The sequence below is a fragment of the Eucyclogobius newberryi genome, unplaced genomic scaffold, assembly GCF_026437365.1.
Source record: "Eucyclogobius newberryi isolate DKJ021-1_F unplaced genomic scaffold, fEucNew1.0.hap1 SCAF_11, whole genome shotgun sequence".
Classification (NCBI taxonomy): Eukaryota; Metazoa; Chordata; class Actinopteri; order Gobiiformes; family Gobiidae; genus Eucyclogobius; species Eucyclogobius newberryi.
Window position 1 is genome coordinate 16,543,097 of NW_027315735.1, and position 26,832 is coordinate 16,569,928.

Genomic DNA, 26,832 nt, shown 5'->3' on the forward strand with positions numbered 1-26,832 from the left:
CCCTCAACCCACCACAATTAATTTCTTCTCAACAGACTCAAAAATATTGTATTTAAGAAGAGAAGGTTTATGAGCTCAACTGGGTATGATCCCAAAGTCTGTGTCAGTAATAAATGAGCATGTAATCCACAGTGGTCTATAATTAGTTACTTGCTTTTGCTCTTTTCTTTTCTTCTTGTCTGCAGTCAACTAAATAGTACAGTTGAATAGCAGAGTTGTAGACATTTATATTTATCAATATCTTTCATATTTTAGATGTGTTTTGAGCTTCTTGACACTACAATTTTGCCATTGTGTGGCTGAAAAATAAACCAATTCTGAATCGGTCACAAAATGCTCCCAGGAGAAAATGTTTGGATAAAGAATACATGTTTCACAATCATCTAGTAAAAACAGCACTCAGTGGTTGAGATAACTTCAGACATCTCCATGCACAACATACATGCCATGATGTATTGTTTACGCCACGAGCTTATCTCCAAATATCAAAGTGTCCTCTGAATGTGAATCTGAACCTGTACAGTAGCTAAAAGACCGATGGTGGCAGGATTTGGATGCTGATTTTAATCTTTTTTGTGTGTATGCGCCTCATCAGGATGCCATGAAGGAGAACCACAAGAAGAGGGAGATGGAGGAGAAGATCAAGAGAGCCAAGCTGGCAAAGGAGAAGGCTGAGCGCGAGAAGCACGAGCGGCAGCAGAAGAAGAAGCAGCTGATTGACATGAACAAAGGTACGCCACTGCCACCTCAGAGACGAATAGGACATAGATAAAGGATGGGAGTGAGGGAGTGGGGAAGGGGGGAAGTAGGGAGCGCCACAATGTTACTTCACACGGTTCAGAACCAGGAAGCGCCGAGATAATATAGGGGAATGGGGGAAGTGGGCTTTTTTCTGTGAGGGAATCTTCCAGTTACTCCCAGAGCTGCCGACAAACAACAGTCAGATTATGCTGTTTTTAGCTTCCCTTTGTCAAACGGTATTGGCTTCCTCTATAGAATTCTGACTGACGTACATTTCAATCGGAATATACCAAAATGGATGTAACAATAGCTTGATCCATAATATACAGTAGTTGAGAGGGAAAAATGTAGGGCTTACTTGTTAACATTTCACGCACAAAACCACATTTTCTTTGTTTGTGGAGACATTACATTGACTTAGATTAATGATCCTACTATTGAAAATTGTCTAACCTAAAACCAGTTCTGCTCACCCCACAACCTTGAGAAATTATAACTACAATTAAGATGGCATTTTTACTATACAAACACCTATATGAACCCTGAACGATTAGCGTTTAATAATGTCATTTGTTTTAGTACCAGTGTCATTAAAACAGGCTTTCTTAGACTGACTCATGGCTCTACTAGTATAGTGCTCCTCTTCTCTCTGCTCCCTCTCCTTCTCTCAGCTCCCTCTCCTTCTCTCAGCTCCCTCTCCTTCTCTCTGCTCCCTCTCCTTCTCTCAGCTCCCTCTCCTTCTCTCTGCTCCCTCTCCTTCTCTCAGCTCCCTCTCCTTCTCTCTGCTCCCTCTCCTTCTCTCAGCTCCCTCTCCTTCTCTCAGCTCCCTCTCCTCTCAGCTCCCTCTCCTTCTCTCAGCTTCCTCTCCTCTCAGCTCCCTCTCCTTCTCTCTGCTCCCTCTCCTTCTCTCTGCTCCCTCTCCTTCTCTCTGCTCCCTCTCCTTCTCTCTGCTCCCTCTCCTTCTCTCAGCTCCCTCTCCTTCTCTCTGCTCCCTCTCCTTCTCTTAGCTCCCTCTCCTTCTCTCAGCTCCCTCTCCTTCTCTCAGCTCCCTCTCCTTCTCTCAGCTTCCTCTCCTCTCAGCTCCCTCTCCTTCTCTCTGCTCCCTCTCCTTCTCTCAGCTCCCTCTCCTTCTCTCTGCTCCCTCTCCTTCTCTCAGCTCCCTCTCCTTCTCTCAGCTCCCTCTCCTTCTCTCAGCTTCCTCTCCTCTCAGCTCCCTCTCCTTCTCTCTGCTCCCTCTCCTTCTCTCAGCTCCCTCTCCTTCTCTCTGCTCCCTCTCCTTCTCTCAGCTCCCTCTCCTTCTCTCAGCTCCCTCTCCTCATAGCTGCGCTGACAGTGGGAGGGTCCATGTTACCAGTCTATAGTGGGACAGTAAAGAACGGGTGCTTTATGAATAACTCTGCAGTGAATGAAGCGTATCACGGTGAAGTTGCACCAGCGTTACTTCTGTGGCGTCTACCACTGCAGCTCAGACAGAGTGCATTTTGCAGTGCATATTGTTGTGCGCATGATTCACCACAAAAAGCACACAAAATCACAGCGAAAGGTAAGGCAATATACATGCACAAGTTACATGTTATTACACATTTAAATAGCCAAATAAGCTGTCAGAGTTTAGACCCGGAAAGGGGACAGAAGCACAGCGGTGCAAAGGGGGGAGAAAACGTTGTGGTGCGGCAAAGCGTGCATGGTACCTCGTCCTAAACACCTCTTGTGTATCTTTTGAGAAAATTGAGTCTCTCAGGTGTATTTTTGTTATAATTCAGAGTTTGACGTCCTAAGAATACAGTGCACAGTAGCTCCTTTGAGACACACTGGTTGTTCTTTCTTGTTTTCTGCCCATGCAGAAGGTAAATGACAGATATTCATCTCTGCCACTGCCTGAGAACGATTGTGGGCAATGTTCTATATTTATTGTGGTGAATAATTTCAATTACTTGTTCAGCAATGCCAGTAAAGTGCATATTGATTGGTGTAAGCTGTTGTTGTTCAGCCATGAAAAATAAGAGTGACAGAGCGAGTCGCCTGAGTCTAGTTAGGCCAAAGACATTGAGAAAGAATTTCAGGCCTGAAGGAGCCAACAGTCAGTGTGCTCTTTTGTCTATTTTTTGACAATCAGACTGGAGTTTTCACAATCCACCAGCTTCTAAATGTCAGTGCAGCCCAGGCCTGTGGAGCTCAGCCACATCGGGGAAATGTGACAAGACAGTCCTCAGTGTGCCACAAACTCTCGGGGATAATTGATGCATGCTACATTTTCCCTCAGAGCAGTGACCTCTTTGAAAGCTTCAATTTTAATAATCGAACATGGCTGAGCTGAAAGAGCCTGTCTAGCCGCCTTCTCATTCAGGCTAACCAGATGGAGAAGACTGAAGTAGTAGGTATAATATGAAATATTTCTGCCAGAGCAGATTTTGATCTCACTTTCTGGATACCATAATATGACTAGTATGAATAAAACATGAGGATGACATGAGCAACATTGCCTGCAGCCTTGGAGATAGTGAGTATTGTCCTCTGCTGCAACAGCCTGCACACTGGACTGTCCCCATCACAGTGACCTTGGCAGTTATGAAATGCACTTTAAAATTCAAGATGTGCCCAACTTAGTCAGCTCTCTTCTATCAAGGTCCTTACCTGTTCTGATTCCACATTTGATCAAACCTTGAAAAGGCTCCTTTGTGTACCAACTTGTCTCCCAGTGAAATGCAATCAGAGAAAGCAGAATCAAACATGAAGGTCCTTAAATGGATCCTGTGAATGGGAAACTGAACTTGAGTCAGGGGCAGTTTGGAGGTCACACAAGCAAGTGTATGTGTGTTTTTCCCCCCACAGAGTTATTTACTCTGAAGCACACACAGGCGGATACTTTGTATTTTCCTGTTGCACATTTTTCTTTCTCTCTGCCTCGATTCCTCTCCAGTTGATAGCCCTGGCTTTTTTTCCTTTCCCTCTAAAATTCTATATGTGCTTCAGATGTGTGAGGAGTTATTTAAAGAGACTTTCCACATCAATATTTCATGGCTAGAACCCACTATGTGTGTGTGTGTGTGTGTGCGTGTGCGTGTGCGTGTGCGTGTGGTGAAGGTTGATGGTTGATGAGAATGAGGCAGTGTGCAACTCAAATTTGCTGTGAATAGCTTTCAATAATCATGTCCAAACATAAATTTTAGATGTTAAAGGCAATGGAAATGCTTGAATGGACTCACGGTTTGATGGGCTAATGTGGTTCTAATTGATGAAAACCTTAGCACAAACTGTACATAGAGAATGCAAAGCTATTGACCTAAATGCACTGTATTCAGTATTAACAATCCTATTAGCATGAACAGATGGTGAAAGCATATGTGTTCTTATTTAAATTTATAGTCAGGGTATTTATAGATTTACTCTGCATCCTTCTATTGTGTTTGATGCCATTTCAAAGTACTATGTCTGAGTGCGTGTTTGTTGGGCAGATTTAGTGTCACTCTGCAAATTGCGACATAATCCTCTTCCCTTTTACCAATGATTAACAATGAAATGCATATTTAATGAGAGTTTAATTCATTTAGCGTTTACCAGGATGGCATCGAAGTGGGTGGAGTACACCAGACAAATGCGTTTTAGGAACCAGATAAGCTAAAAATAATATTCTCTCCCATTTGCCACTTGATGGAACTTGAATCCTCTGAAAACGCGCTGACATTTTGCACTCCTTCAACAAGCCTGATTGATGGATGCAGAGCCGAACGTGTTTTCCTTGTGAAGTATTGCAATCGCTAACATAGGAAATTGCTTATGAAATGGTTACGCGGTCACCCCATTTGTTTTAATCTCCTCTAAGTGGGTTTCTGTATCGGGTTGAACTTACCAGATGTTCCACTTTTGCCAAATCGTTGGGCCTAACTGTTGAGCACTGTAGAACAAAGTCATTTTTCTGCATGAATCAGACAGGGGATATTTTAAAATTCATAAAACAGCTTTTTATATGAGCAGTGAGTAGAGTAGCCAAAATGTGTACTGAAGTAAAATTGAAATATTATTATTAAGTTTAATTAACAAATCAAATTAAAAAAATAACTCAAATATAAGTGAGTATTTGGAGAATTTGCACAGTTATTTTATTTGTATTTATTATTTTTTTCTTGGATGCCTGGATGTTCGGATAGCATTTTCAATTTGATCCAATCCGTCTTTTTTTAGCCCTGTCTTGTCTGTTTTTTCTTTTGCTTTTTTTTATCAATGTATTTATTTAAAAATAAGTGTTATTAAATTGGAAATCAGACCAGGAAGTCCCACACAATTTACACTGTGCCAAAAGTCACAAAATATGACACTGTAAAAATAATCAATCCCCACACTTTACACAGTTTCCTTGAATTATCATGTGACAGATTCCAGTCTTTTTTGGTGAATCTTTCCAAGAATGAATATGTACAAATGTTTTTTTCTGCAAATGATTAATGATGTCCAACCTTAATTGACTTAATCCTAAAGCGTGCAGTGATGTGTGAGGGACAGCTGTGGGAGGGTGTTCAGTGCATGTGGTCTGCGTGTCTTGGAGGCATTATCGAGGGCTGCTCTCTGGGGTCAGTGCCCTTGTCTGGGCCTGATGTCGGACCCTCAGTCTACTCCGCTAAAGCTTCAGACAGAGCCATGCAGAGCTCACGCTGCGCTGGACACTGCCAGGGTTGGCACGGACCACAGAGAAACAAACAAGCTGATTCTGTCACCACTTCGAGCCATGTGGAATTGAGTCTGAGTGAAGGACCACATGAACAACTCTTGAACTAGTTTCCTGAATATTTATTATAGGTGAAGTCTCCCTGGACTGCCTGTTGAATACTGACTGAACTTTGCACATTTTACTACCATTATGAAGTCTATAGAATTATGCACGAGTAGAATATTCAGTTTTAAAGTAATTAAGAGTCTTGCATTAATGAATGTATGAATGAACAACTTCTTTCTTAAACTTTATCAAGCACTATGATTTTAAACCTCCATGTTGCAGCTGCCTAAATGCATTAAACAAATGCAATGGCTGAACAGATGGTGCTGTTGTGGTAAAGTTACCTGTAAACTTAATGAATCAATTTTAGATTCTAGTGTTATGTTCACTCATCCATTCCTCTGCTCATTCATCTACATCTTTATTCTCACGCTGGTACTGGAGCCTATCCCATTAGCTCAAGCAAAGTACTCCCAAGACAACCAATATCCCTTTCATTCATTCACTACGGGAAACTACAATCTCAATTTCACGGTTACGTTGAAAACATTTTTAAGTTTGAACAACAGAAACTTTATGATCACGTACATGCAGGTAGCTTAGACAAGTTTAATTTTGGCAAAGAGTTGATGAAAAGTTGTTAAAGATTATGTTGAACCACTTAGTTTGTTCAATCAAATTCCAATTGATAATATCCCATAGTATTGAGAGTGTAAGAACAAGTCTGCAAGGATCATACACATTATGCATTAATCAAACAAACAAGAAATCAATAACACAAATTCAACATTTCATGCCAGTGCAGGCTTTCCGCTGATCCGAGAGATAATTCTCTATGGCTCATCAAAATCTTGCCTGGCACAATGAACTAATTAACCACAAAATGTGCTCAGTACATTAAAGGTCATCCCTCCGTGAGAATGCAAACTTGCTGCCTATACACCATACTCCTATTTTCTGCCAACATAATGAGGACAGGCGGAACTGTATATTACTGAAATGTGTATATAGAAAAACACCAAACCACAAACTGCTTTTCAGAGTGTCAACACAACTCAAGATACTGGGGTCCTTCTTTGGTTTTCTGGCCTAGAGTATGCAGCGGTGATAGACATCGGGCCACTCTCTCCTTTGAACACAGCAGGCTCCAGAATGAGGTCTCTGTGTCTTTATGATTATGTGCCGAAAGGAAGTTGGCATGTTGACAATGATAGGCCTGCAGCTTCTATTTATGCATCCTGTTTGTCAGCTCTGCAGGATGAGGGTGAACCAGTGTGTTTGGGCAGAATGTGAACTCATCTGTAGGCTGATGTACAGGCTGGGAATACAGTAGTAACAAGGAAAGCTAATACATTTGAGTTGGAATGTGTTTCAATAGATGCATAAAGATAAATCACAGGGTCATGATTGTTATAATTGTATCCATTACAACTGTTGCTATAGCAATTATGCTTTTAAAACAAAGTATTATTCTGAAAAGTCCTGTGGTGCCCGGTGGCCGAGTGGATGACATCCCAGGCTCCATGTGCGGCTGGCCACAGTATCGACGATTCGATTCTGACTCCGACAATTGTATGTCCTTTTATCCCTCGGCTCCATTTCGAGCTACATTGTCCTGTTTCACTTTACTTTAGTGTTTTCTGTTTACAATTTAAATCAATTTGTTGTGCTTTCTTTATGTAGCACATTGCTGTTTACTGTTAACAAAGAACTGGTAAAAGTCCCCATCAAATGCTGGAAATTCTTATCTTTAGAGTTGTAATTAATTACTCACTTTTTAAGATTATTTATTTTATTATTAGCCTTTATTGTCTCCTGATGGAGAAATTTGTGTTGGACAAGCAATGAGCACAAAGACACACAAGTTTGACAATAGATCAAATTCCAACATTCACTGTACCAAGTACATTTTAATTAATCAAAACGTTCTAAGTCTGAGGCACCTACAAATTGCACCCAGTCCTGATTCTAAAAACATACACAGCACTGGTCTACAAAATGCATTGCATCTTAAATTACCCCAAAAAGTACAACGTAGTTAGCGGAACTATTGCACTAGTAACACTCCATCAATAAATACACACGCTACAACTAATTCAAATTTAACACACCATGTTTATCACAGAATGGTACAAATGTAAATAAGATATTCCAGTCAAGTTCACACAAGTTAATTCCAAGACTAATTTGTGGCCACATTTCTATAGCAACAGAATCCATTATACAGTAGGGCTAGCAGAACAAGATCTATCCATTACCACACATGTCTTTCCTAAAGCTCTCAGTCCACATAATCAGCTTCTTTCACCTACCACCATAAACAAGGTACATTCAATTAATATAAATTTAAAGCACCTCGATTCTTCAATATTTTCCAGCCTATTTGCTTGTTTACTGTCACTCGTTGAGCCCATCTTCATGTGTGCGGCATGCTTAACCAAAATGACGCGCCGCTCTCCCACTGACTGACTGACTGGTGGAGGAGGAGGAGGAGACTTGCCAGAGCAGCTGTCACGGGCGCACATGTGGATTGATGGCTTTGTGTGACACTGACAGCTGTCTTTGGGGGCACCGCTGCTCCGTACCTGCAGCCTGGAGATCATCCTACAAGCACGAGCTAACAGGTAGAGGTGGCCGGGACAGGTTAGCTCGCAGAGTTTGCACAGCGTCTCTCGGCACAGCAGACACGGCAAACAGCATTATCGGGGGAGATAGCTTGTAGAGATGTGAAGGTCAGAAAATTCAGCTAGATAAAAAAAATAAAAATCCCAGAGCGATTCCTGCTATTCCTGAGCTTTGACAGGTAATGAAGACGGTTTTAGGCTTCATATCTGACATTCGTGTCCTATATTGAAATAACATTTGAATTGGATACATTTCTATGCAGTTGTACTCATGTAAACGATAATGTATTAAATATAACATCTACGTAAGTAAAAGTATTGAAGTACCCCTTTAAAATGTTACTTTAACAGTAAAAGTTATGCGTTTTGAGAACTATTAAATAATTAAATTTGGTGATCTTGATTTGAAAAAAAGAAAAACATTGTTTTTTTTAACTGCATTTTCTGTGTTTATTTTTGTTTGCTCAAAGCAAAGGTTTAATCTCAAAACCTTATGTCACCATAAATCTGCTAAAAATAAATCAAACTTCTAGTAATACTTTACGGTAGAGTAGAAAATACAGCTGTTTTCAAATGTAGTGAAGAAAAAGAAAACAGCACTTACTTTTTAACTTTTCACCGCTGGACACAATTCTTCTGTCCGTCACAATCGTACCGTTTGTATAGCCAAAAGGATCGTGCCTGTTCAACATTCAACATGTATCTACATTTGCATGTCGTTATAGAGTTATGCCAGCCCAAGATAATTAGTTTTTTCACTTATTATCTGTTGTGCATTTGTGCTGCTCAGGGGTGTTGTTAAAGCAAGTGTAGGAAAAATTATCAACTGGGCAAACATTTTGACACTCATCCAAGTTACTTCTTCAGTACATCTGACAAAGAACTGGTGAGTCACTGCTGTATATCTCTCTCTGTCATCTTCACTCTTAAAACTTGTGTCCAGTTGACAGAATTTAATTTTCTTTTGTTCTGCAACCTACCTGGATGACTGAGGGTCTACACCAGAGCTATTCAACTTTTTACAGAGAGTCAGATTTTTAGGAGGACCAAAGCCTCAGGGCAGGAGGTGAACAACACACCACTACTGTAACAAAAGTTTGGGTTGCACAAAATGTCCCTTACACTGTTTCAACAAATGAATACTATAAAATTCCTACTGATAGATTATTTTTGTGAGACATAACATAACAAAATGCTTCACCAACATTGCGTGGAAAATTGCCCATCCGGGAATTAACCATAATTAAACTAGGACTAGACTAGTACCAACAAGGTCTAAACCGGGACTAAACCAGAATTAAACAAGTAAACAAGTATTTAGAAGATGGGTCATGGGCCAAATTAAATAGCTTGAAGGGCCTAATTTGACCCTCGGGCCTTGTGTTGAATAGTCCTGGTCTACACATTGAATTAAAAAAAATCATAAAGTTTCCAGACAAACTGATTTTGTTGTTGTTGTATTTGTTACTTCATAATGCATATCCTGTCATTTATTGCATACATCTTTTAGGTTATGACATTTGTACACACAATAATAAGCATTAAGGAAGGCCCAGTTGTACATAGACTAAAATAATGTAGCATGATTAATAGCTCCTCATATTTGAATTCAGCCCTGGGGAATAGTCTATCTAATATTTCTGTCTGCTTCTCTGGCATTATCAAGCTTATTTTTTAATTTGTGCCACCTTATTTTCTACCCCATCCACGACAAAGAGCACTAATTAGATTACACCTTGGAGCTTTTAATCATTTTATCCCTTGCTTTATCTTAATTAAGGTAAGGTCACAATCAAGTAGTATCAGATATCCGTCTTTCCTGTTTTTCTTTCACTCTCCAGGCCACTTTACCACCAACTCATCCTGGTATTTTCTTCCCCTCTGCCGTGCCCCCCTTCTTCTTGGTGAAAATCAGGTGGGGGCTCAGTTGAATCTCATTAATTTGCTGGTACTTTGAGAGCCTGATAATTTCTCTGCTCCCCGTAACTTTACAGTCAATCAGACCTAATTACACTCACTACAAAGACCATCAATTCCCATTGTCAAATCCATTTAGCATTCCCCAGTTGGTGCTGCCTCTCCGTGATTCAAACAACCCATGTGGGGATTGATTCAGACGTTATCACCACCCAGATTCCACAACTTCTCCAATCCGAATTGGTTTTGTTCTATTGGTAAATGGGGCTATGTTTATCCTGGTGCAGTCTTACTGACATCTCTTTCATCTAAGAATCCTGATTTATCAAGTGAACTTGCCTGAAGAGCATATGCTATAAGTTAGTACAGTTTGGAGACCACATGCTGCGATGTACCCAGCAGTGATCCCACAAGTGATTTTGGCATTGCACCAGCGGTTCAGGGCTATTTCTGTCTCCAAGCCAGGAGTGACACAGTTAAGAAAAAATAATATCTTTAAAGTTATAACGTTTTCTTTCTCAAGGTAGTTTGTTACTTGTGGCTTTTTATTAAATTAAAATGTTATGCTTTCAATTTTTCAAACATTTCAAACATCTAACTAACTACCCAGACTTTAAAGCTCTAATGAAAGTCGCTTTTTGGTCTTTCAAGTAGTCAAGGTGATTTTGAGGTTGTTTATTCAATTTCTTTGTGTGTGCAAAATACATTCTTAAAAGCTTTTTGACTACTCTTCTGAATTGATTTGGAAAAATAAGTTGTATTTTTGGAAACATTGCTTCTGTTGCTTCTGCAGGGGCACACAATTTTGTGGCACAAACATTTTTAATGTTTTGTTCAGTCAAGAAAATTTATATTAATTAATCATTTCCATTTTCCATGTAACATTTTGCTAAGTCCTACTTCCCACGTGACTAGGGACACTTACGGACAATGGCCATCTTGTTGTATGGAAATGTGGTGGTGTAAAACAAGAGCTGTACATTAAAAAAAAACATTAAAACAAGAATTGGTGCAAGTTCTCGCCATTTATTTTTAACTAAAGAAGCAAATAACTACGCAAGTACACAAGTAAATAAATGACTCAAACTAAATATTACTAGTGTGACGTCTGAGCAAAAGTGTAGGGACCCACCGTGGTGTATCTATATTTTATCCACACTGAAAGTACAACCAGGGCACTGGTAGCCACTGCTATTAGCACCAACTCCCATGGCCCTGCTGGCACCCTGACATGTTGACCCCATGCAGCGCAGCGAAAGTGTGTCAACTTAACATCTGTCAGGGTGATGCCCTCCCCGGTGTATTTGTGGTGTTACTGGGCAAACTAGCCAGGAGCGGCAGATAGATGGTGATGGCAATATGGTAAGTAAGGGGGAGCCGTAGGCAAGCCAGTAAATGATAGCAGAGTGTGTGGTGACAGAACCAACATCTTTCCTTCCTTCCCAACCTCCCTTCCCTACTGTTCCCCACTTGGGGCCTGGCAGCGTACATCCAGATGGGGGGTTTATTTTTGTTTTGGTTTATTTACTTATTCATGCATCCAGATATTCGGGGCAACGCAGGGACTTTCATTTCACCACAGAATGCAAATCGCCACTGCTGTTAATACACTTTCAGCTCTCTCTTGTCATCAACTGATCAACTGACTTCTCTCAACGTTTCCCTGCTCCTCTTACATCCAGGAGGGCATTTTCTTTTTTCTTACCAGCCTGTGGGATTGAGCTCGCAGTGACCACCAGACTCTAACTTTAAAAACTCCTCTGCATCATGCATGTCAAACACAATGCGCCAGCCGACCTCTCGCCCACCTTCTCTATCTTTAAGGCATGCTGTTCCGTCTCGATGGTGTTTCTGCTCCCCTCCTGACCCTGGTGCCATAAAGGGGCTCATACTTAGAGGATGCAGCATTGCGACGTGGCCATTTGTACTGCAGCAGCATCTATAATTGAGTTTAGCAGGACATGAGTGGATTTACTCATCGCTTTTGGACAGTAAAACAACTTAAGCAGGTGGATTTGTCTTTTTTATTAGACAACATTCCCTTTCTTACTCAGGGAACACATTGTAAGAAGAACTTTCGTAGGTCAATCTTTGGTAAGGTTCAGCTGTAGTATCATCGCAGTTTTAGTTATAAGAACTGGGAGAACACAAAATAGGCCCTACATTACAATTCATATCAAGTACTTGTAAAACATTATAATTTAAAAGAGTTACTATTACAGTTACTACTTGCTGTTAACTCCATCATTAAGTTACTACTTGCTGTTAACTCCATCATTCCTAATACTGATAAACAAACCTACTGAAATTGTTACTTTATATAGCTATTTCATGCAAAGGCTATCATCCATATTTAGCCCTAGAATAGTGCTTATCTCTATTTAGGTTGTTTTGGTCTTACGCCGATGGATTTGTCTCTGTATCATTAGACATCCTTCTGACTGTCAACTTTGACACTTTGCTAGAAAAATCTTGGGTCAGTTCAAGGTCAGGTTGAGGGAATGTGTTTCGCGGAGGGATAAACAAAGCAGGTGGTGTCCTTGGGGCTCTTGAGTAGTGTGTGAACTCTGTGTGGGTAATGCTCCTTCTCCGTTGAGGTCCCTTCATCCTCTTTGCACAGCTCAAAGCCTGGCTGCCATAGGCTCTGCTGCTGAGTGCTGTGTTTTTGTCTAAAATGTGGACAGGAAAGTGAGAAGAGAGCAGGTGTGGGAGATGAAACGAGTACTTGCATTTCCACCTGGCTGGAAATCGGCAACCCTCCCCTCTTCCAAGGCCTTTGTTTCACGCCTAATGGTTCAGGTTAATTGCGCAGGTGACTTTGTGTAGAGGAACAGATGGGCTCAAATGTGTTCAAAAACAATCCCGGGCTGCAGCAACAATAACTATATCGGTCGACTTGTTCCGCTCGGCTGCAGACTTCTCCTCTCGTTCTTTCTCATCTTCCTTTTGTCGAGGTTAAGCGGACGTTCAATTCATCAAGCGCCCAACTTGTAAGCACTCATTACATCTCATTACGGTGCAAATGAGAGTCTGGGATTGACCACTAGAAGGATAGTGCATTGGGCAAGTGGTGGGTAATAGACAGCTATCCGCCACTGCATGTCAAACGCTTTCTTCGTAATGGGATAGAAATGTTTATGTCAGGCCAAATGTGTCCAAATGTGACATGTGACAGTAGTATTAACAGCAGTAGTAGCACTAGTAACACCACAATTGGAAATATTCCTGTAAGTAAGAATAGTAGTTATACAATAATCTAAATAGATAAAAATGGATAATCAAGTAGTATCAGATAGTATAACTAATATACTACTTAGAAGCAACAGGAGGCGTTGTTGTTCTAAAGCTTGGATAGTAACGGTAACAATTTGTAGTATGTACGTCAGTGGTCCCCAACCATGAATCTATTAAATTACTGGATAGGGTATTGCTAGTTTAAACCTGTTGTGAGTCGGCCTCAGTGGCCAGTTCATTGGAATTGCAGTGGTCAGATTGCAAGGTCAGAGTTTGTGGCGATTTTTTCCGGTTAAAAATCCTTCAGTTTTCTTTCAAACGGCTTTTAAATCTTTAGCTTATGCTCATTCTGCTTTGTGCTGTTCCACTCTAGCAGCTCTCCCTCAGAGCGGTCATGTGGTATGCCGGTATGCGTCACTTGACACTACTTCTGGGTCGCAGAGCCACCGAATGTACCTAGCTACCAAAGGCTAAAGTGACAACATGGGCTAAGAAACACGGCCCATTGACTTCAATCGTTGTCATTGACAGCCATCTTGCTCCCTGGGGGCTTGGCCTTAACATTCATTTATACACCACATTTAATAACAGTTTAATGATTTAATAGGTTTCTTTCACATTCTATAATTTGATGATATCATAATTTCAGATGGTGGAAGGGGCCTGTGTAACTGGGAGATTTACTGTTCTATAACATTGAACCTTATCATTATTCATTAGGTTTTGGCTCTACAAACTTCATATTATTCCTAGTCATATTAATCTTATAATTTAAAGTCCTTTTAAATGACAACAATAATTTTCTTTTGGGTTGAATAATGGAAATAATAGTGTGTTTAGGTTTAAAGGCGTAATGGATGATTTTTTGGTCCAAATCTGAGTCTCATTTCCTTGTGGCGTGGATAGCTGTGGATGCCACGTATCAATCATAAAACGCACCTACCGCTCACCTGCAGCCGCGTGCGGCTCGTCCCCATGAGAGCAGCACGTTTCCGCGTGTCTAAGCGCATTGATCTATCATAATATAGTTCCCTCAGTGTACGGGACAAAATTAAGATGGAGAAAGACAGTTTGAGCTGACTCATTAGAGACGGAAATCTACGGGAGACGAGAGATGCGATGCGATCCGTCGTGCTAATAAACAAACGCACGTGTGTGTTGTATCTGTCCGCACGAGTGCTCAAATCGCCGAAAAATCGTTTACGCCTGTAAGCTGACAGAGAAGATGTTGAACTTTTTTCATAGATAGGCACAGTAATTATAAAGACCAAGTTAGCCGATCCACAATCTGACAAAACTGTTAAAACAGCTAATTCTACTATATTATTATATTATTATTATTATTATTATATTATACTTTATTCGGCTGGATTGAGTGTTTTCGTCGTGTCGTTGCGATGTGTTTTGGCTCTGAGTCCCCCGGCTCCGGCCCCCGGCTCCGGCCCCGCCCCCCGGCCGGCGCCGTACCGCGTTTCCACAAAGGAGGAACTCATGAAACTGCGGAGAACAGTCGTCTTACCCGGAGATCGTCACGTTATCCCAGCGCAATACTGACCTAACCTAATACTGATGTGCAATTCTGTCATATGTGCAATTGCTGTTGGAATTCATGTGCAATTACTGTGAAATGCATGTGCAATCTATGTGCTGTCGTGACACATATTCATGTGCAATTACTGTCGGGATCACATGCAATGGTATTTATTTATTTGTCTATGGGAGTTTTTATTTATTTATAGGAGATCTTCTACTGAAAGTGTTTTTCAGACTTCCTATAAGTGATCTGTTCTTCTGTATCTACCTCTGTATCTACCTGCGTTGCACCAATGAAATTTCCCCATGTGGGACAATAAAGGAATATCTTATCTAATATAATCCTCAAGCTTTTAACTATATTGTAGAATGTTGGGATGTCTAATGCAACCCATAGTGATAGAAAATAGAAAGAGTGTCCAAATGATAAATCTATAAATCTTTTATTATTTGGCTCTTTGTGTAACACTTTTACAGTTTTGCTCTGAGCCTTTATGTGCCCTTATATCTGAGACATGCACGTCGCAGACACAAGAATTTTAGAATTCTATGACTTAAATCTTTGTCTCCTTTCCCCAATGAAACACGCTGACTGCATGTGAGCCATCAGAAATTGACTTCTCAATCGATCCACTCTTTTTTTTCTCTTGTTCTTCTACTCTGGGGCCCACCATGCTGGATGATGACAGATAGCAAATTGAATTCATGAACAGGCCCTGTTGACACTGCTGCATAATTATAGAAATGCCATGTCTTTGGAGGTATAAATGAAGGCCAGTGTTCCATTCAGATGGAAGGCTGAAATTATTTTAAATTGTAAGGCTGTAAGATTCTAATTCAAGGAAATACAAGTATTGTTTTTTAATATTTTTAACTGTTCACTGTTCATTGATTCCAAGGATTTGTTTTGGTGATGCATTGACATGTCTGGCAGAATAATGTTAAAAGGTTATCAATGCTTTCAAAAGATTGCAAAATTATTTTCGCGGTCTCGCTGCTTCGCGGATTTTCATCATGCATCGTGTTCTGCATTCTGATTGGCTAAACAGTCTCTCCGCGTCTTCTCTACCTGTGTGTCAATAACGTTATGGATTAATATGTACACGTACGTAGAACCGCTTGCCAAATTGAAGTTTGCGAGGCCGGTGAGAGTGCGTGTGTGAGCTGCGGGACACCCCGGTGAGAGTGGCGCCGCGCGTGAGAGGCCGGTGAGAGCGGCGCGCGTAAGCTTCAATGTTTTATGGAGTATTTCATTGTATAATAACTGTAAAAAAGTAAAGGTTTCTACTTCGCGGATTTCGCCTATTGCGGGTTCGTTTTGGAACGTAACCCCCGCGATAAACGAGTGTTCACTGTACATTAATGCTAATGCTAAGAATGCTAATATTATATTATTTGAAATACCAACAATTTGAAATAAAACACTAGTTTAACTAGTACTTCACTTGGCTCGGCTGTGCCCCCCAAGCAACTCTGCATCATACCAAAAAAGAAAGAAAAAAATATTTAAATCTTTCTCCCTGGCAGTTTCCGTGTTCTTTGTCTTCTCCTCTGCATCATCCCTCCTTAACCATACATCTTCCCTCTGCAGAAGTGGCACTTATATCAGCACTTATTCCCCCTCCTTCTTGTGACTGTTAACACCTGACTTTAGTGTTTGGCTCCCGGGGGTTCCTGAGTGGCAGTGTAGGGACTGCTTTATACTTTAACTGTACTCCTAAAATGCTAATATGAAGTGTGAAGTTTTATGCCAATCCTACTGAGGATATCTTGCTCTTGTTATCCCCTAATTAGAAAATGTGATAGCTCTGTCTGTAAATATATAGCAGACCGGACCAATCCTTATGGCTTACCATCGGCCTGGCTGGCACCTATAATATTAACTGCAGGTGAAGGGATTGGAGATTGGAATTTGGAGGGGATCAAAGTAAAAAAGATAATGAATAGGTACAGAAGTTCGCGCTGGGAGTTGCATTTCACAGAAGTGCATTTCAACTCTAGAAGGTTTTAGCTTTTTAAGAAAGTAGCAAAAAGTGCAGAAGCCACCGCCGTGTTCTACACTTTCACAAGCTTTAATAAGATCATTAAAGCACCTGGGGGCTGTCGGTTGAGGTGCCCACCAAGGTGTTTCATCACCGGAAGGGTTTGTCAATGTCTTGGGTCTTAGCCCATCTTAACCCATTTAAGAAAGCAATTTCCTGGTAGCAGAGGGGATCTTTCCTCTTGAGGAAGATCTTTGGGCATAAAAGGTTAGCTTTTCTGTAATTCCCCAGCATGCAATCTTGCAGCACTGCTAATGAGAAGCACTTGAATATTTGCCCTAGGTTTAACAGCTCAAAATAAGACAGTAAGTGAATTGGAGAGTGAAGGCAGAAAATGCTGGATAAAGTGCTAAAATTATGAGTTGAAGGATTAGTGGATAAATGTATTCAAATATTATTCTTATGGTTGCAAATATTAAATACAGTACGTCTCAGGTTGTGGCAAACTTTCTAAACTGGGGTCCAATAGGACACAGTTAATTGAACTCTTGTGGATAACAAGAGAGCATGTTTCCCATTTTAGTCCAGTTTAGTTTTTTTTGTCTGCCTCCTTTCCCCTAAACCCCAGTCTTCAAGGGCTCCCAAGTTCTGGTCATTAGACATGATGAATTGTGCTACAGTTAAGCAGGAAGTAGGACAAATTGATCAAAGTGTCAGGTGCCCCTTGTGATGTCTAGGTCTCCACGAAGAAGGCAGTGAAGAAGGAGCTGTCAAAAAGTTTCTGGTGCCAAGGTGGTTGCAGATAAATGTTTAGCTGCCACTTAACACTTCCTACCTTCTGTCACGTCCTTGCCACAGCCTAAATTACAACTAGCGCCACTATCTGGGAGTTTACCGTGTTGCCTCTTGTCCACAAAACCTCTACTACCCCCTTTTACAGGCCAATGCGTTTGCTATCTTAGGTGTAGTGCTGCAATTTGAGATAAGCACTACTCGGCTTGGCTTTTGGTTTTGTTCTGATAAAGCTGGTCTAATTAAGCTTGATTTAGTCTGGATTGCTTTTAAGAACAGCACACAGCCGGAATAGATACTTTGATTTTAGAGTAGCCCTTGGGAAGGGCTTGAGGAAGAAAGCGGATGAACGAGATAGAGCACAAAATTAGTCTGAGTACAAGTGAAGTGATGTGTTTTTAATTTGCATAAGACATATTTCTATTCTTAGTTGCACCGCTGTCTTTCTGAATGATAACAGGTTGGGAACGTCACTTAAATAGCATGGCAAAGTGAAATTCCTAAAACGTTCGAAAAACACTATCCTACGTTCAATTGGAAATGACAAGTGGAGGAGAAGGGGAATGAAAAGAGTTGGTGAATGCACCAGCTGGACCAGGACGCAACCACTCCAGAGACTTACACCGCTTTTTGCATTTGCATTGAGGTCTTGCTCCGACATCCATTTTCATAACTTTAAATTCATAAAGTGGAAGTTATTGTCAAGATTGTTTTTCACCACTGTCTGGAGCAGAGGCAGTTGTCTCCACTTCATTTTAAATGCGCTCGTTCAGCTGTGGCCGTGAACTCAGACAACTCGCGACAACAAACTCGGACCGCCGCGATAAACACTGGGGATGGAAGAAAGCTAGTTCATTCATGTATGCAAAAAAATGTATGGCCTAGTCTGCTGCTCTACAATAAGTCACTATAATGATCCTAGTTTAAAATAATGTCTGTTCTGGTCCTGGATGATAGAACGCGTGCCCCTCTGACTCATTAGCATTGGGGCATGAAGACGGATGACCTAGATAGCGAACCTTAGCTTATTTTTGTATTCCTTTCAATTTTTGGCTCTAGATATACTCGGTTAGGCTGTCACACCATGGCCTCCATTTTGAAAGCGTCAGCCAACTGTCTATATTCAGCTATGCCTGTATTTTCTTTCTCCACATTTCTCGGCGACAGTTAAACAGTGGGCAGGAGGAACGTTTTTCCAAGGCCAGCCCTAGTGTCATTGACTGAACAATGATAGAGCGCCTCCATATTGAGCGGCTCCACACTAAATCTTTGTAAAGAGCACTTAGCTCCCCTGCGTTAGCCACAGAAAGAATATCTGTCAATGACCATCACTGAATGCTTTCATCCCGAGACTCCTCTGCCTGTATTAGCTGTCAAAACTTCTATGTATGTTTTCTTCGCTCTCTGTAGAAAAGGGCGGACTGTATGTGTGAATGACAGGGCTCCATCTCGGCTCTGTCTTTAAAAGGTTTCTATACACTCCGACGCTGGCGCTCCCTGTGATGCCATAATGTGAGTTAATTATTTGCTCGTCTCTACTCAGAGGGCAGGGACTCACTGAAGACCTCACTGGAGATATCGTGTATGCTTAAAGAGGATAAGGGTGTGTATTATTAGCCATTTAATGTATATGTCTTTATCATCTCTTACAGAAGGAGATGAGACCGGTGTGATGGACAGCCTAATGGAGGCTCTTCAGTCCGGAGCTGCTTTCAGAGACCGGAGAAAACGGACTCCTCGCAACGGTAAGGCCACCAGAACACTCGCATGAATGTAATATTATGGTTCGTCAAGTGTGTGCTCATTGATGCAGGTCGCATGGAAACCAAACAGGATTAAAGCAGTTCATTAGTTCTTTTGTTTGCTAATATTATGCCATGATACAACTCTGAATAAATGTTCTTTTTAATAAGGCTGTTTTGTGTCTCATTTTGTGTGTATTGAAACAAATGCATAATACAGTGATCCCTCGCTATAACGCGGTTCACTTTTCACGGTCTCGCTGCTTCGCGGATTTGCATCATGCATTGTGTTCTGCATTCTGATTGGCTAAAGAGTTTCTCCGCGTCTTCTCTACCTGTGTGTCAATAACGTTATGGATTAATATGTACACGTACGTAAAACCGCTTGCCAAATGGAAGTTTGAGAGGCCGGTGAGAGCGCGCGTGTGAGCTTCAATGTTTTATGGAGTATTTCATTGTATAATAACTGTAAAAAAAATAAAGGTTTCTACTTCGCGGATTTTGCCTATTGCGGGTTCGTTTTGGAACGTAACCCCCGCGATAAATGAGGGTTCACTGTATTTACTCAACCAGCCCAGCCTTTTTATCTGAAAGCTAATCCATTTCAACTCAGCTTTAGAAATGGCAACATTTTGAAGCTAAATATTGAAATCGTTTTTTGAATCTAGTGTTAATGAATCAATATGCTTGATAAAAAAATATTATCTATTTAAAATGTTGCCATTTTTGATTTGCATTTTTTGTTTCATCATCACATAAAACCATGATTTCATATCTCTTCTGATTTTGCGGTCAAACCTTGGGAGAGGATCTGAAATGTCTCACCTCTTATGGGTTACTCACTGTATCCACTTTGTTTCCTCCATCCTTCCCTTCTTCCTTCTTCGCTTCCTCATGACCCACCACTGTTGCAGGTGATCAAAGTCCCTCCAGTCCAACCTCTCGGTGGCCGGGTGCTAACTATGGTAACCGAACTCTAGGTGTGTGCATTTTACACTTTCACTTACCGTATCAGCACAAGTAACACCTGTTCGGCCCTCTGCACTCTGTTGTGGCACATGTCTTGTTAGATCCTTCAAACTAAGCTGCTCTACAGTCTTTCTAATGGTGAAGAATTGTCTTAATGTAAGATTTACCTGCTACGATAGATGTCATAAAAAGATACAACATATTTTGCTGTTGCCCCACATTGAATTTAACTTTTAACTCACAAATTTTAGTCCCTTAAACATGTACATATATCAAATGTCACATACAGTTTGATATATTTGCATGGCTTATTGGATTGATACATCACTGTTCAAAGTACAGTAAATGTTATTACTATTGCAAGGATGCTGCCAGTGCCTCAGAGAATGTCTGCTCACTGCATTTGGTCAGTGAAACATTTTAGACATATGACATTTTTTACAGTTTAATAATGGTCATAAACTTCAGAAATTACAGCTGTGGGTGTTCAACATAAAATTGAATAGTGTTTTTGATATTAATACTCATCTCCAAATGGCTTGATGTAAATCTTACATGAAAGACCTCCAAAATGTTATATTGCCCAGACCAGGGGTATGGAAATGGAAAAGGAAAAGATTTTGTTATACATACTAATATATCAAAACCATTTATGATAGGTCATATATCTTGTCTTGTAGAGCAGCTACAGTTAACATTTAATATTCTTACTCTTTCTAGAAGCTTTGGCTCTCAGCATGATACAACCTGCTGTTTAATGCTGATGTTCTTGGCCTTTATTTATTTCTGGATGTCTCTTAACTGTCCATAATGTCTGTTAATAACCTGTATTTTCCCTCAGTCTGGTGAATGTCAAAATGATGTCAAACAGCACGCTTCACTCAGATGTCTTTTCTCTAACTGATGGTTTGAGCCTTGCTATGCAGGGCTAAGTGCGGTCAAAAATCAATTGTCTGTGACTCTCAACACATTTCTTCTTTGAGTGTTGCATCAGGGTCTCTTGCCATGTCTATCTTGGTTGCATGGCTTGAAGTGCCTGACAGTTTGTAAAGTGGGATGTTAAATGTCAGTATTTGTTTTGTAGTATACGACAAGTGAAAATGAAAGGTGAGTTATTGTGTTGCTATTCTTGACATTCCCCCTGGACAATTCAGAGGAAAAGTTGGAAAAGTTTCCAAATGTTCAATTGTTTTGCTGTGTCTACTAACAAGAATACGTATGTTGGTTGATGTAATCAGGAAACATGTATTAATGGTTTCATGATTGTGGTTGTTCACATAGACCTTATTATATTAAAACTCTCTCAGTCACAAATAATTTTCTCAATAATTAATAAAGAATAGCCTGAGATACTATTAATAGCTAGCTGGTTGTATTTATTTTGACAATTATAAAAATAGAGAGGAAATAGCTTCTTCCTGTTCCTGCCTCATGCATCTTTAAGTTAAAAACATATATACTGTATTCATTAGCAGGGTTTGCAAGTAAATGGTTTGTGAGAAAGCATGCAAGAGCTCAAGGTCTGAACAAGGCGGAATAGGCACTAATGGTACTAGTATTAATGATCAGTTGCTATGAAGATCATCGGTTGGATCATGCTTCTCCCATCTGTATAGCTGAATAAGAGGAACATAATTCCTCCATGAACACCACAAGCTTGAATCCATTGCAGTCAAGACCGGAAAAGCACTGGTAAGACACATTTGGCCACTTGTGCACTACAGTATAATGCGCCTAGAGAGCCTGCAAGGCAAATACTACCACTTCTCAAGGCTTTACATTGACTCAAATGCACTTGTGTAACCCACATTCTTATAACAGAAGGTATGCAGTTGTTATATACAATAAGCTGTGTACATCTCGCGGCCTCCCAGGTCGCGTTACGCTCCAATGGCTTCCTGATTATTGATATGGAGCTTGGTGCTTGTGGATTCATACGGGCGGGCTGCATGGATTTCCTACTCGAATGTGAGGTGCGAGGGGAAAATCCTTTTGACATGCAGACTCCATGGATTTTTCCTAAATGGAATGTGGAAATGAGTTCAGCTGCTACAGAAGCAGTGAAGCTGCTTGTCTCAGCGCCCGAATGGGGACAAACAGAAAGCCTAATGTAGTCTTTAAGAGCTGGCTTGTCGTGGAAGTGTAGATACAATTAAGTTCCCCAGGCAATTTGATGACAAAAATCCATACTTATACTTAACATTGCTTTGAAGTTATTTGTGCATATGGGGAATGTATGTTTATTCTTTTTTTTTTTTTTTTTTTAATGTACTTTTGTTATGTATTTGTTGTTTTATGTGCGACCAGGGACGGGTTGGCTGCTTCTTGCGACATAATTTTTGCACTTCAGACGGTTCTCTTTGATCAAACAAACATCAAACACTTTCACTCCTGCTTGTCATATTGGTTGTAATCTCATGCTTTGAAACTTGATTAACCTCCCATCCTCCCCAAATGAACATAGAGAGCCTTCCGCAAATCTTCACTTTGCGTCAGAAAAATGACTTTGGTTCCTGGTTAACTAGACTCTCCTAGACTTCCTCCAAGTGTCAAGTTGAGCACAATTGGAGACACTGCCAGTCACAATTACACCCAATTCCACACACATTTTCCATGTCCTTGTTTCCAATTTGCGCGAGATGGAAAAGCTAACCCAAGAGGCTCTACTTGTGTGTTATGCAATTACATGAGCCAGTTCTTATTCAAAACACGAAATATGCATGGATTGATGGAGGCCAAATGGTCAAGATTCATTACAGATAAGTTGCATCGCAGTAAATCGATGCGTCAGAATCAGAATAGATGCGGTCCAAGTCGAACTGTAACTCTTAGGTTTAATTAACTGAGGTTTATATGCCTGTTTATGCCTGAGCTGAATAAACAGAGCCATCATACTATAGTTAGTCTATTTTACTCTTGTATTAGTGTAGCTTCTGTGGATAATGTTTCGTAAAAGATGTGTACTTTATCTTCAAACAGAGTGATAAAAGTAGACTATCATGTTCAGTGTATCGATTCTTGCAGTATCACTACATCATGATATTGTTATTGGGAGACATGATGAATCGTGAGGAACTCGGAACATCCTAGTGTGTTCTGTACTTTCTGCTGTAATATTAAATCCAGGTCTTCGAATCCCAACCATGCTTGTTATTTGACTGTTGTGAAAGTTCAAAAACATGTTCAATTTATAGCCTGTGTTGTGTTTTTGGTGAGACAGTTACCTGGGCACCTGACATAGATCGGTGGGTAGAGCGCCGCGGCCCCTCGTACATCCTGCCTGATCGATTTTCGGTCAGGGATGAAAGCCACTGACTCAGTTGGGCTCTCGTACTGGGGGGCATCCCAAAAGACACATCAATCAGATTTCAAAGCCAGTCATATTTATTTACAGACCTTTTCAACACCAATCCAATCCCAAACCACGCTTCCTCTGCTGCCCTGTTTTCCTTTCTCTGACTTCACCTTCTCGATTCGCTTCATCAAAAGTTCCCGTGTCTCCTTCTGCACTCCAAGTCTCTTAAGGACTTATTTGACATTGAACTGGGAGGGATCAGCTTGCAGCCATTTAAAAGGTTGAGATGCAGTGATATAATGCACGTCAGGATTAAGGAATTTCCGCCCAGCCGCCTAATCCCCCCAAGCCTTGCAGTTAATTCACATGGTCTGGCCAGGGAGTGAGCCCCCTGTATGTTTAATGAAGATTAGAATACATATTTTGACTCATGAAGTTGTAATGGAACAAGAAAGAGAAAGGATCTGAGATGAGTTAGAGGCTAGAAGAAGTTCATAGTCAAGATGACCATGTACTGTATGTATTGGACCTGTAAACAGAACGCCTGCATTCCAAAGAATTGAACCTTTCCATACGTTTGCCCCAATGACAGAGTTAGCGTTTGCCTCCAAACATCGCAAATTATGAAACACCAGGAATGTTTTGGAGAATGACAACCACTCAACCACACCTGAGTACCACCAGAGCTTTAGAAAAGATTACAAACCCTGCATAAATGTGTGAACTTTAGAAATTCAGCTAGAAGTCAGATATTGACTCTAAAGCGATAGAACATTAATATCAATCCCAAGCAGCTAATTTAGACAGGTTCAGGCTTGGTTGAGTCCTATTCTAATCCGGGTTTAGTCATGGCCTTGTCCAAGTTTACTTCCTGGTTTAGTCCCAGTTTAATCGTAATTTTCATGGGCTTTGTGTGGGATCATGAACGTAGCCTTAGTGTGCAGTAGGGAGTAAAGGAAATGCAAAACTTTTTTAAAAAGCGGCGTCGCTAAGATAACAGACACTAGATAAAAAAAATGTATTGAGTTGGTTGTTGCTGCCACACTGCATGAGAGTCAAAAAGTGTGCGAGTTTTGAAAGCACAGTTATAAGATACTTTTGTTGCTTGGGGAGTCACAACTCACGTCAGATTTGTTTTGCTGTGTCACTCGACTGAGTTCACTTTTACACAGTTCAGCATGGGTCAGAAATGAAAATATGCCATAAACATGTCCCAGTATTCGAGTGGATTTTGTTCTTCAGGCTTAGTTTGGCCTCAGAAATCGGAATATATAACGTTAGGAAATGTGAAAACTGCAAAAATAACTCATAGGAGGTTGTGATTTTGTCTATGCTAATATTAAATAACCCCTGAAGCACTCAATTGCGCAAAAGGTTTAGCATAACTCCCCCTCCTCTGTAATGTTTCATTAAAGCTTACATGGGAAGTGATAGTGATCATAATTCTCTCCATAATTACCTATTCCAACATCATGTAGCCACAGGTTTATCCTGTGTCGCAGTTGTTCTCAGACAGAGGAGGAAGTGTGTCCTTTATCAGATGGGGCACTTGCTGAAGGGTGTCTGAACCCCCCCTACCTCTACCCCCTCCGGTGCGCACTTGAGGCTGTTGACAGATGTTTTTCATAGAGGCCCGTCCCAGAGGCCATACTACAGGAAGTCAGGCTAACATGATTTGGGGCAAAGGGGGGGCCAAGGCGGTGTCAGCTCCTCACGCGACACCTCGGAGGGTTTAGTAGATGAGAGATATCAATAGAGTAGATGAGGGCAGAGCTCTGGTGAGACTTGCCGCTTGAAATCTATCACCTGCTCCTCCTAGATAAGGATATTTATCATTGGCCCAAAGTGAAAGGCCGGTGGGGAGGAATGATCCATAGACCTCCACTTGCTTTAAGAGCTGATGTCCTGGGGCAGGGACCAAGCCATTGTCCCTCTCATTGACCCACAGCCCCCCTCTACAAGTTCATTTTTATATCTGCAGTCCAAAAGCCATCATAGAAATACAGATGACGAGTTTATGTACCGTTTGAGTACCCTTGGCACTGAACTTATTTGTTGTGTGACAATGCCAAGAAAGGGTGTTTAACATAAGTGAAGCGGGACGTGCAGCCATTTTGAGAGGATAAATCAAATCTGTATGAGTGGACATTAGGGGTCTGGCCCACCAGTTGAAAAGCCCCTAAAAACCATACATAGGGGCGATTGCAAGCTCACCTCATGCAATAAAGTCCAATAAGAATTTGGTTTACATTTTGTTTTTCTTTAGCAAAGAAAAATGTATGTTCTACAGACATCTCCATGCATTATCCCTATTAAACTCGACACATTTGATACAGCGGCCAGAATAAACAGCAATAATACCTCCCACTAAGAAGCTAACAGCTATCTCTGCCTCGTATGAATGCCTGATAAGTAATCGTTCTCAATAATATCCTAGAGGAGGATTTTGCAGTGGGCTGTGTTTTTCACTCCAAACTATATTGGCTTTCAAGTATGTGGGCAGTTATGAAAGGTCACCCTAAGTGTAAATTGTCAATACTGGATCAATTTCAGAGGGCAAATATGCTTTGGAGGCCCCATAATGGAAGGTTTTATCTTATTTTTACCCAGAGCACATTCATGCAATAGGATTGATATCATTCATTGGTTGATGAATTCCTAATAGACCTATAAACTTGCCGAGCTGTATGCCAAAGGAATGCCGGAGAAAACCAAACAGGGCCGAGGCAGCCCATCCCACCGGCTGAAAAATTGCCCTCATATAATTCCAATGGAATCTGGCCCAAGCCATCATGCTTAGTCTTGAAGGATGGGCGACTCGTGATGGGTAAATTAGACCTTATTTATAGCTCATTAGGCATACAGCGGGGCCAACTGATGATAAGCCAGAGAACAAATAATGCGCAGTGAAATAAGATGCCATCCTGTATGGTTATGCATTCCACTGACAATAAGAAGTGCGGCCAGGCTCGAATGCCTCCTCACCAGCTGCCATTCTCCACTGTTCTTTACCTCCTTAATATCGTGTGGCTGCTATTAAAGTCTAACATGTAACGTCATGACAGATGTTTGCATTTGAAATGTCAGTATCTATCTGCAATCTGTCAGACACAATGCACCGAAATTAATATTTTATTCCCCATCAGACGTAGCCTTTGTAATAGAACAATGTACTAAAAGGAGCAATGAATGATAATAGCATTTCCAGTAAATACATTGGAAGAGGAATGTGTCAGTGAATGCTTCATCTAGTACGATAGTATCTGTAAGGACGATGCCAGTAACAGAGATA

At 40.9% G+C, this 26,832-nt stretch overlaps 1 protein-coding gene across 1 annotated transcript in view; it reads left to right on the forward strand.

Moving 5' to 3' along the window:
• Positions 1–26,832, forward strand: part of diaph2 (diaphanous-related formin 2) — a 387,159-nt gene that overhangs the window by 308,479 nt on the left and 51,848 nt on the right. The window contains exons 26-28 of the mRNA XM_072436089.1: positions 596–731; positions 19,187–19,279; positions 20,191–20,256. Of these exons, the coding sequence (XP_072292190.1) occupies positions 596–731; positions 19,187–19,279; positions 20,191–20,256 (295 nt within the window). The remainder of the gene's footprint in view (positions 1–595; positions 732–19,186; positions 19,280–20,190; positions 20,257–26,832) is intronic.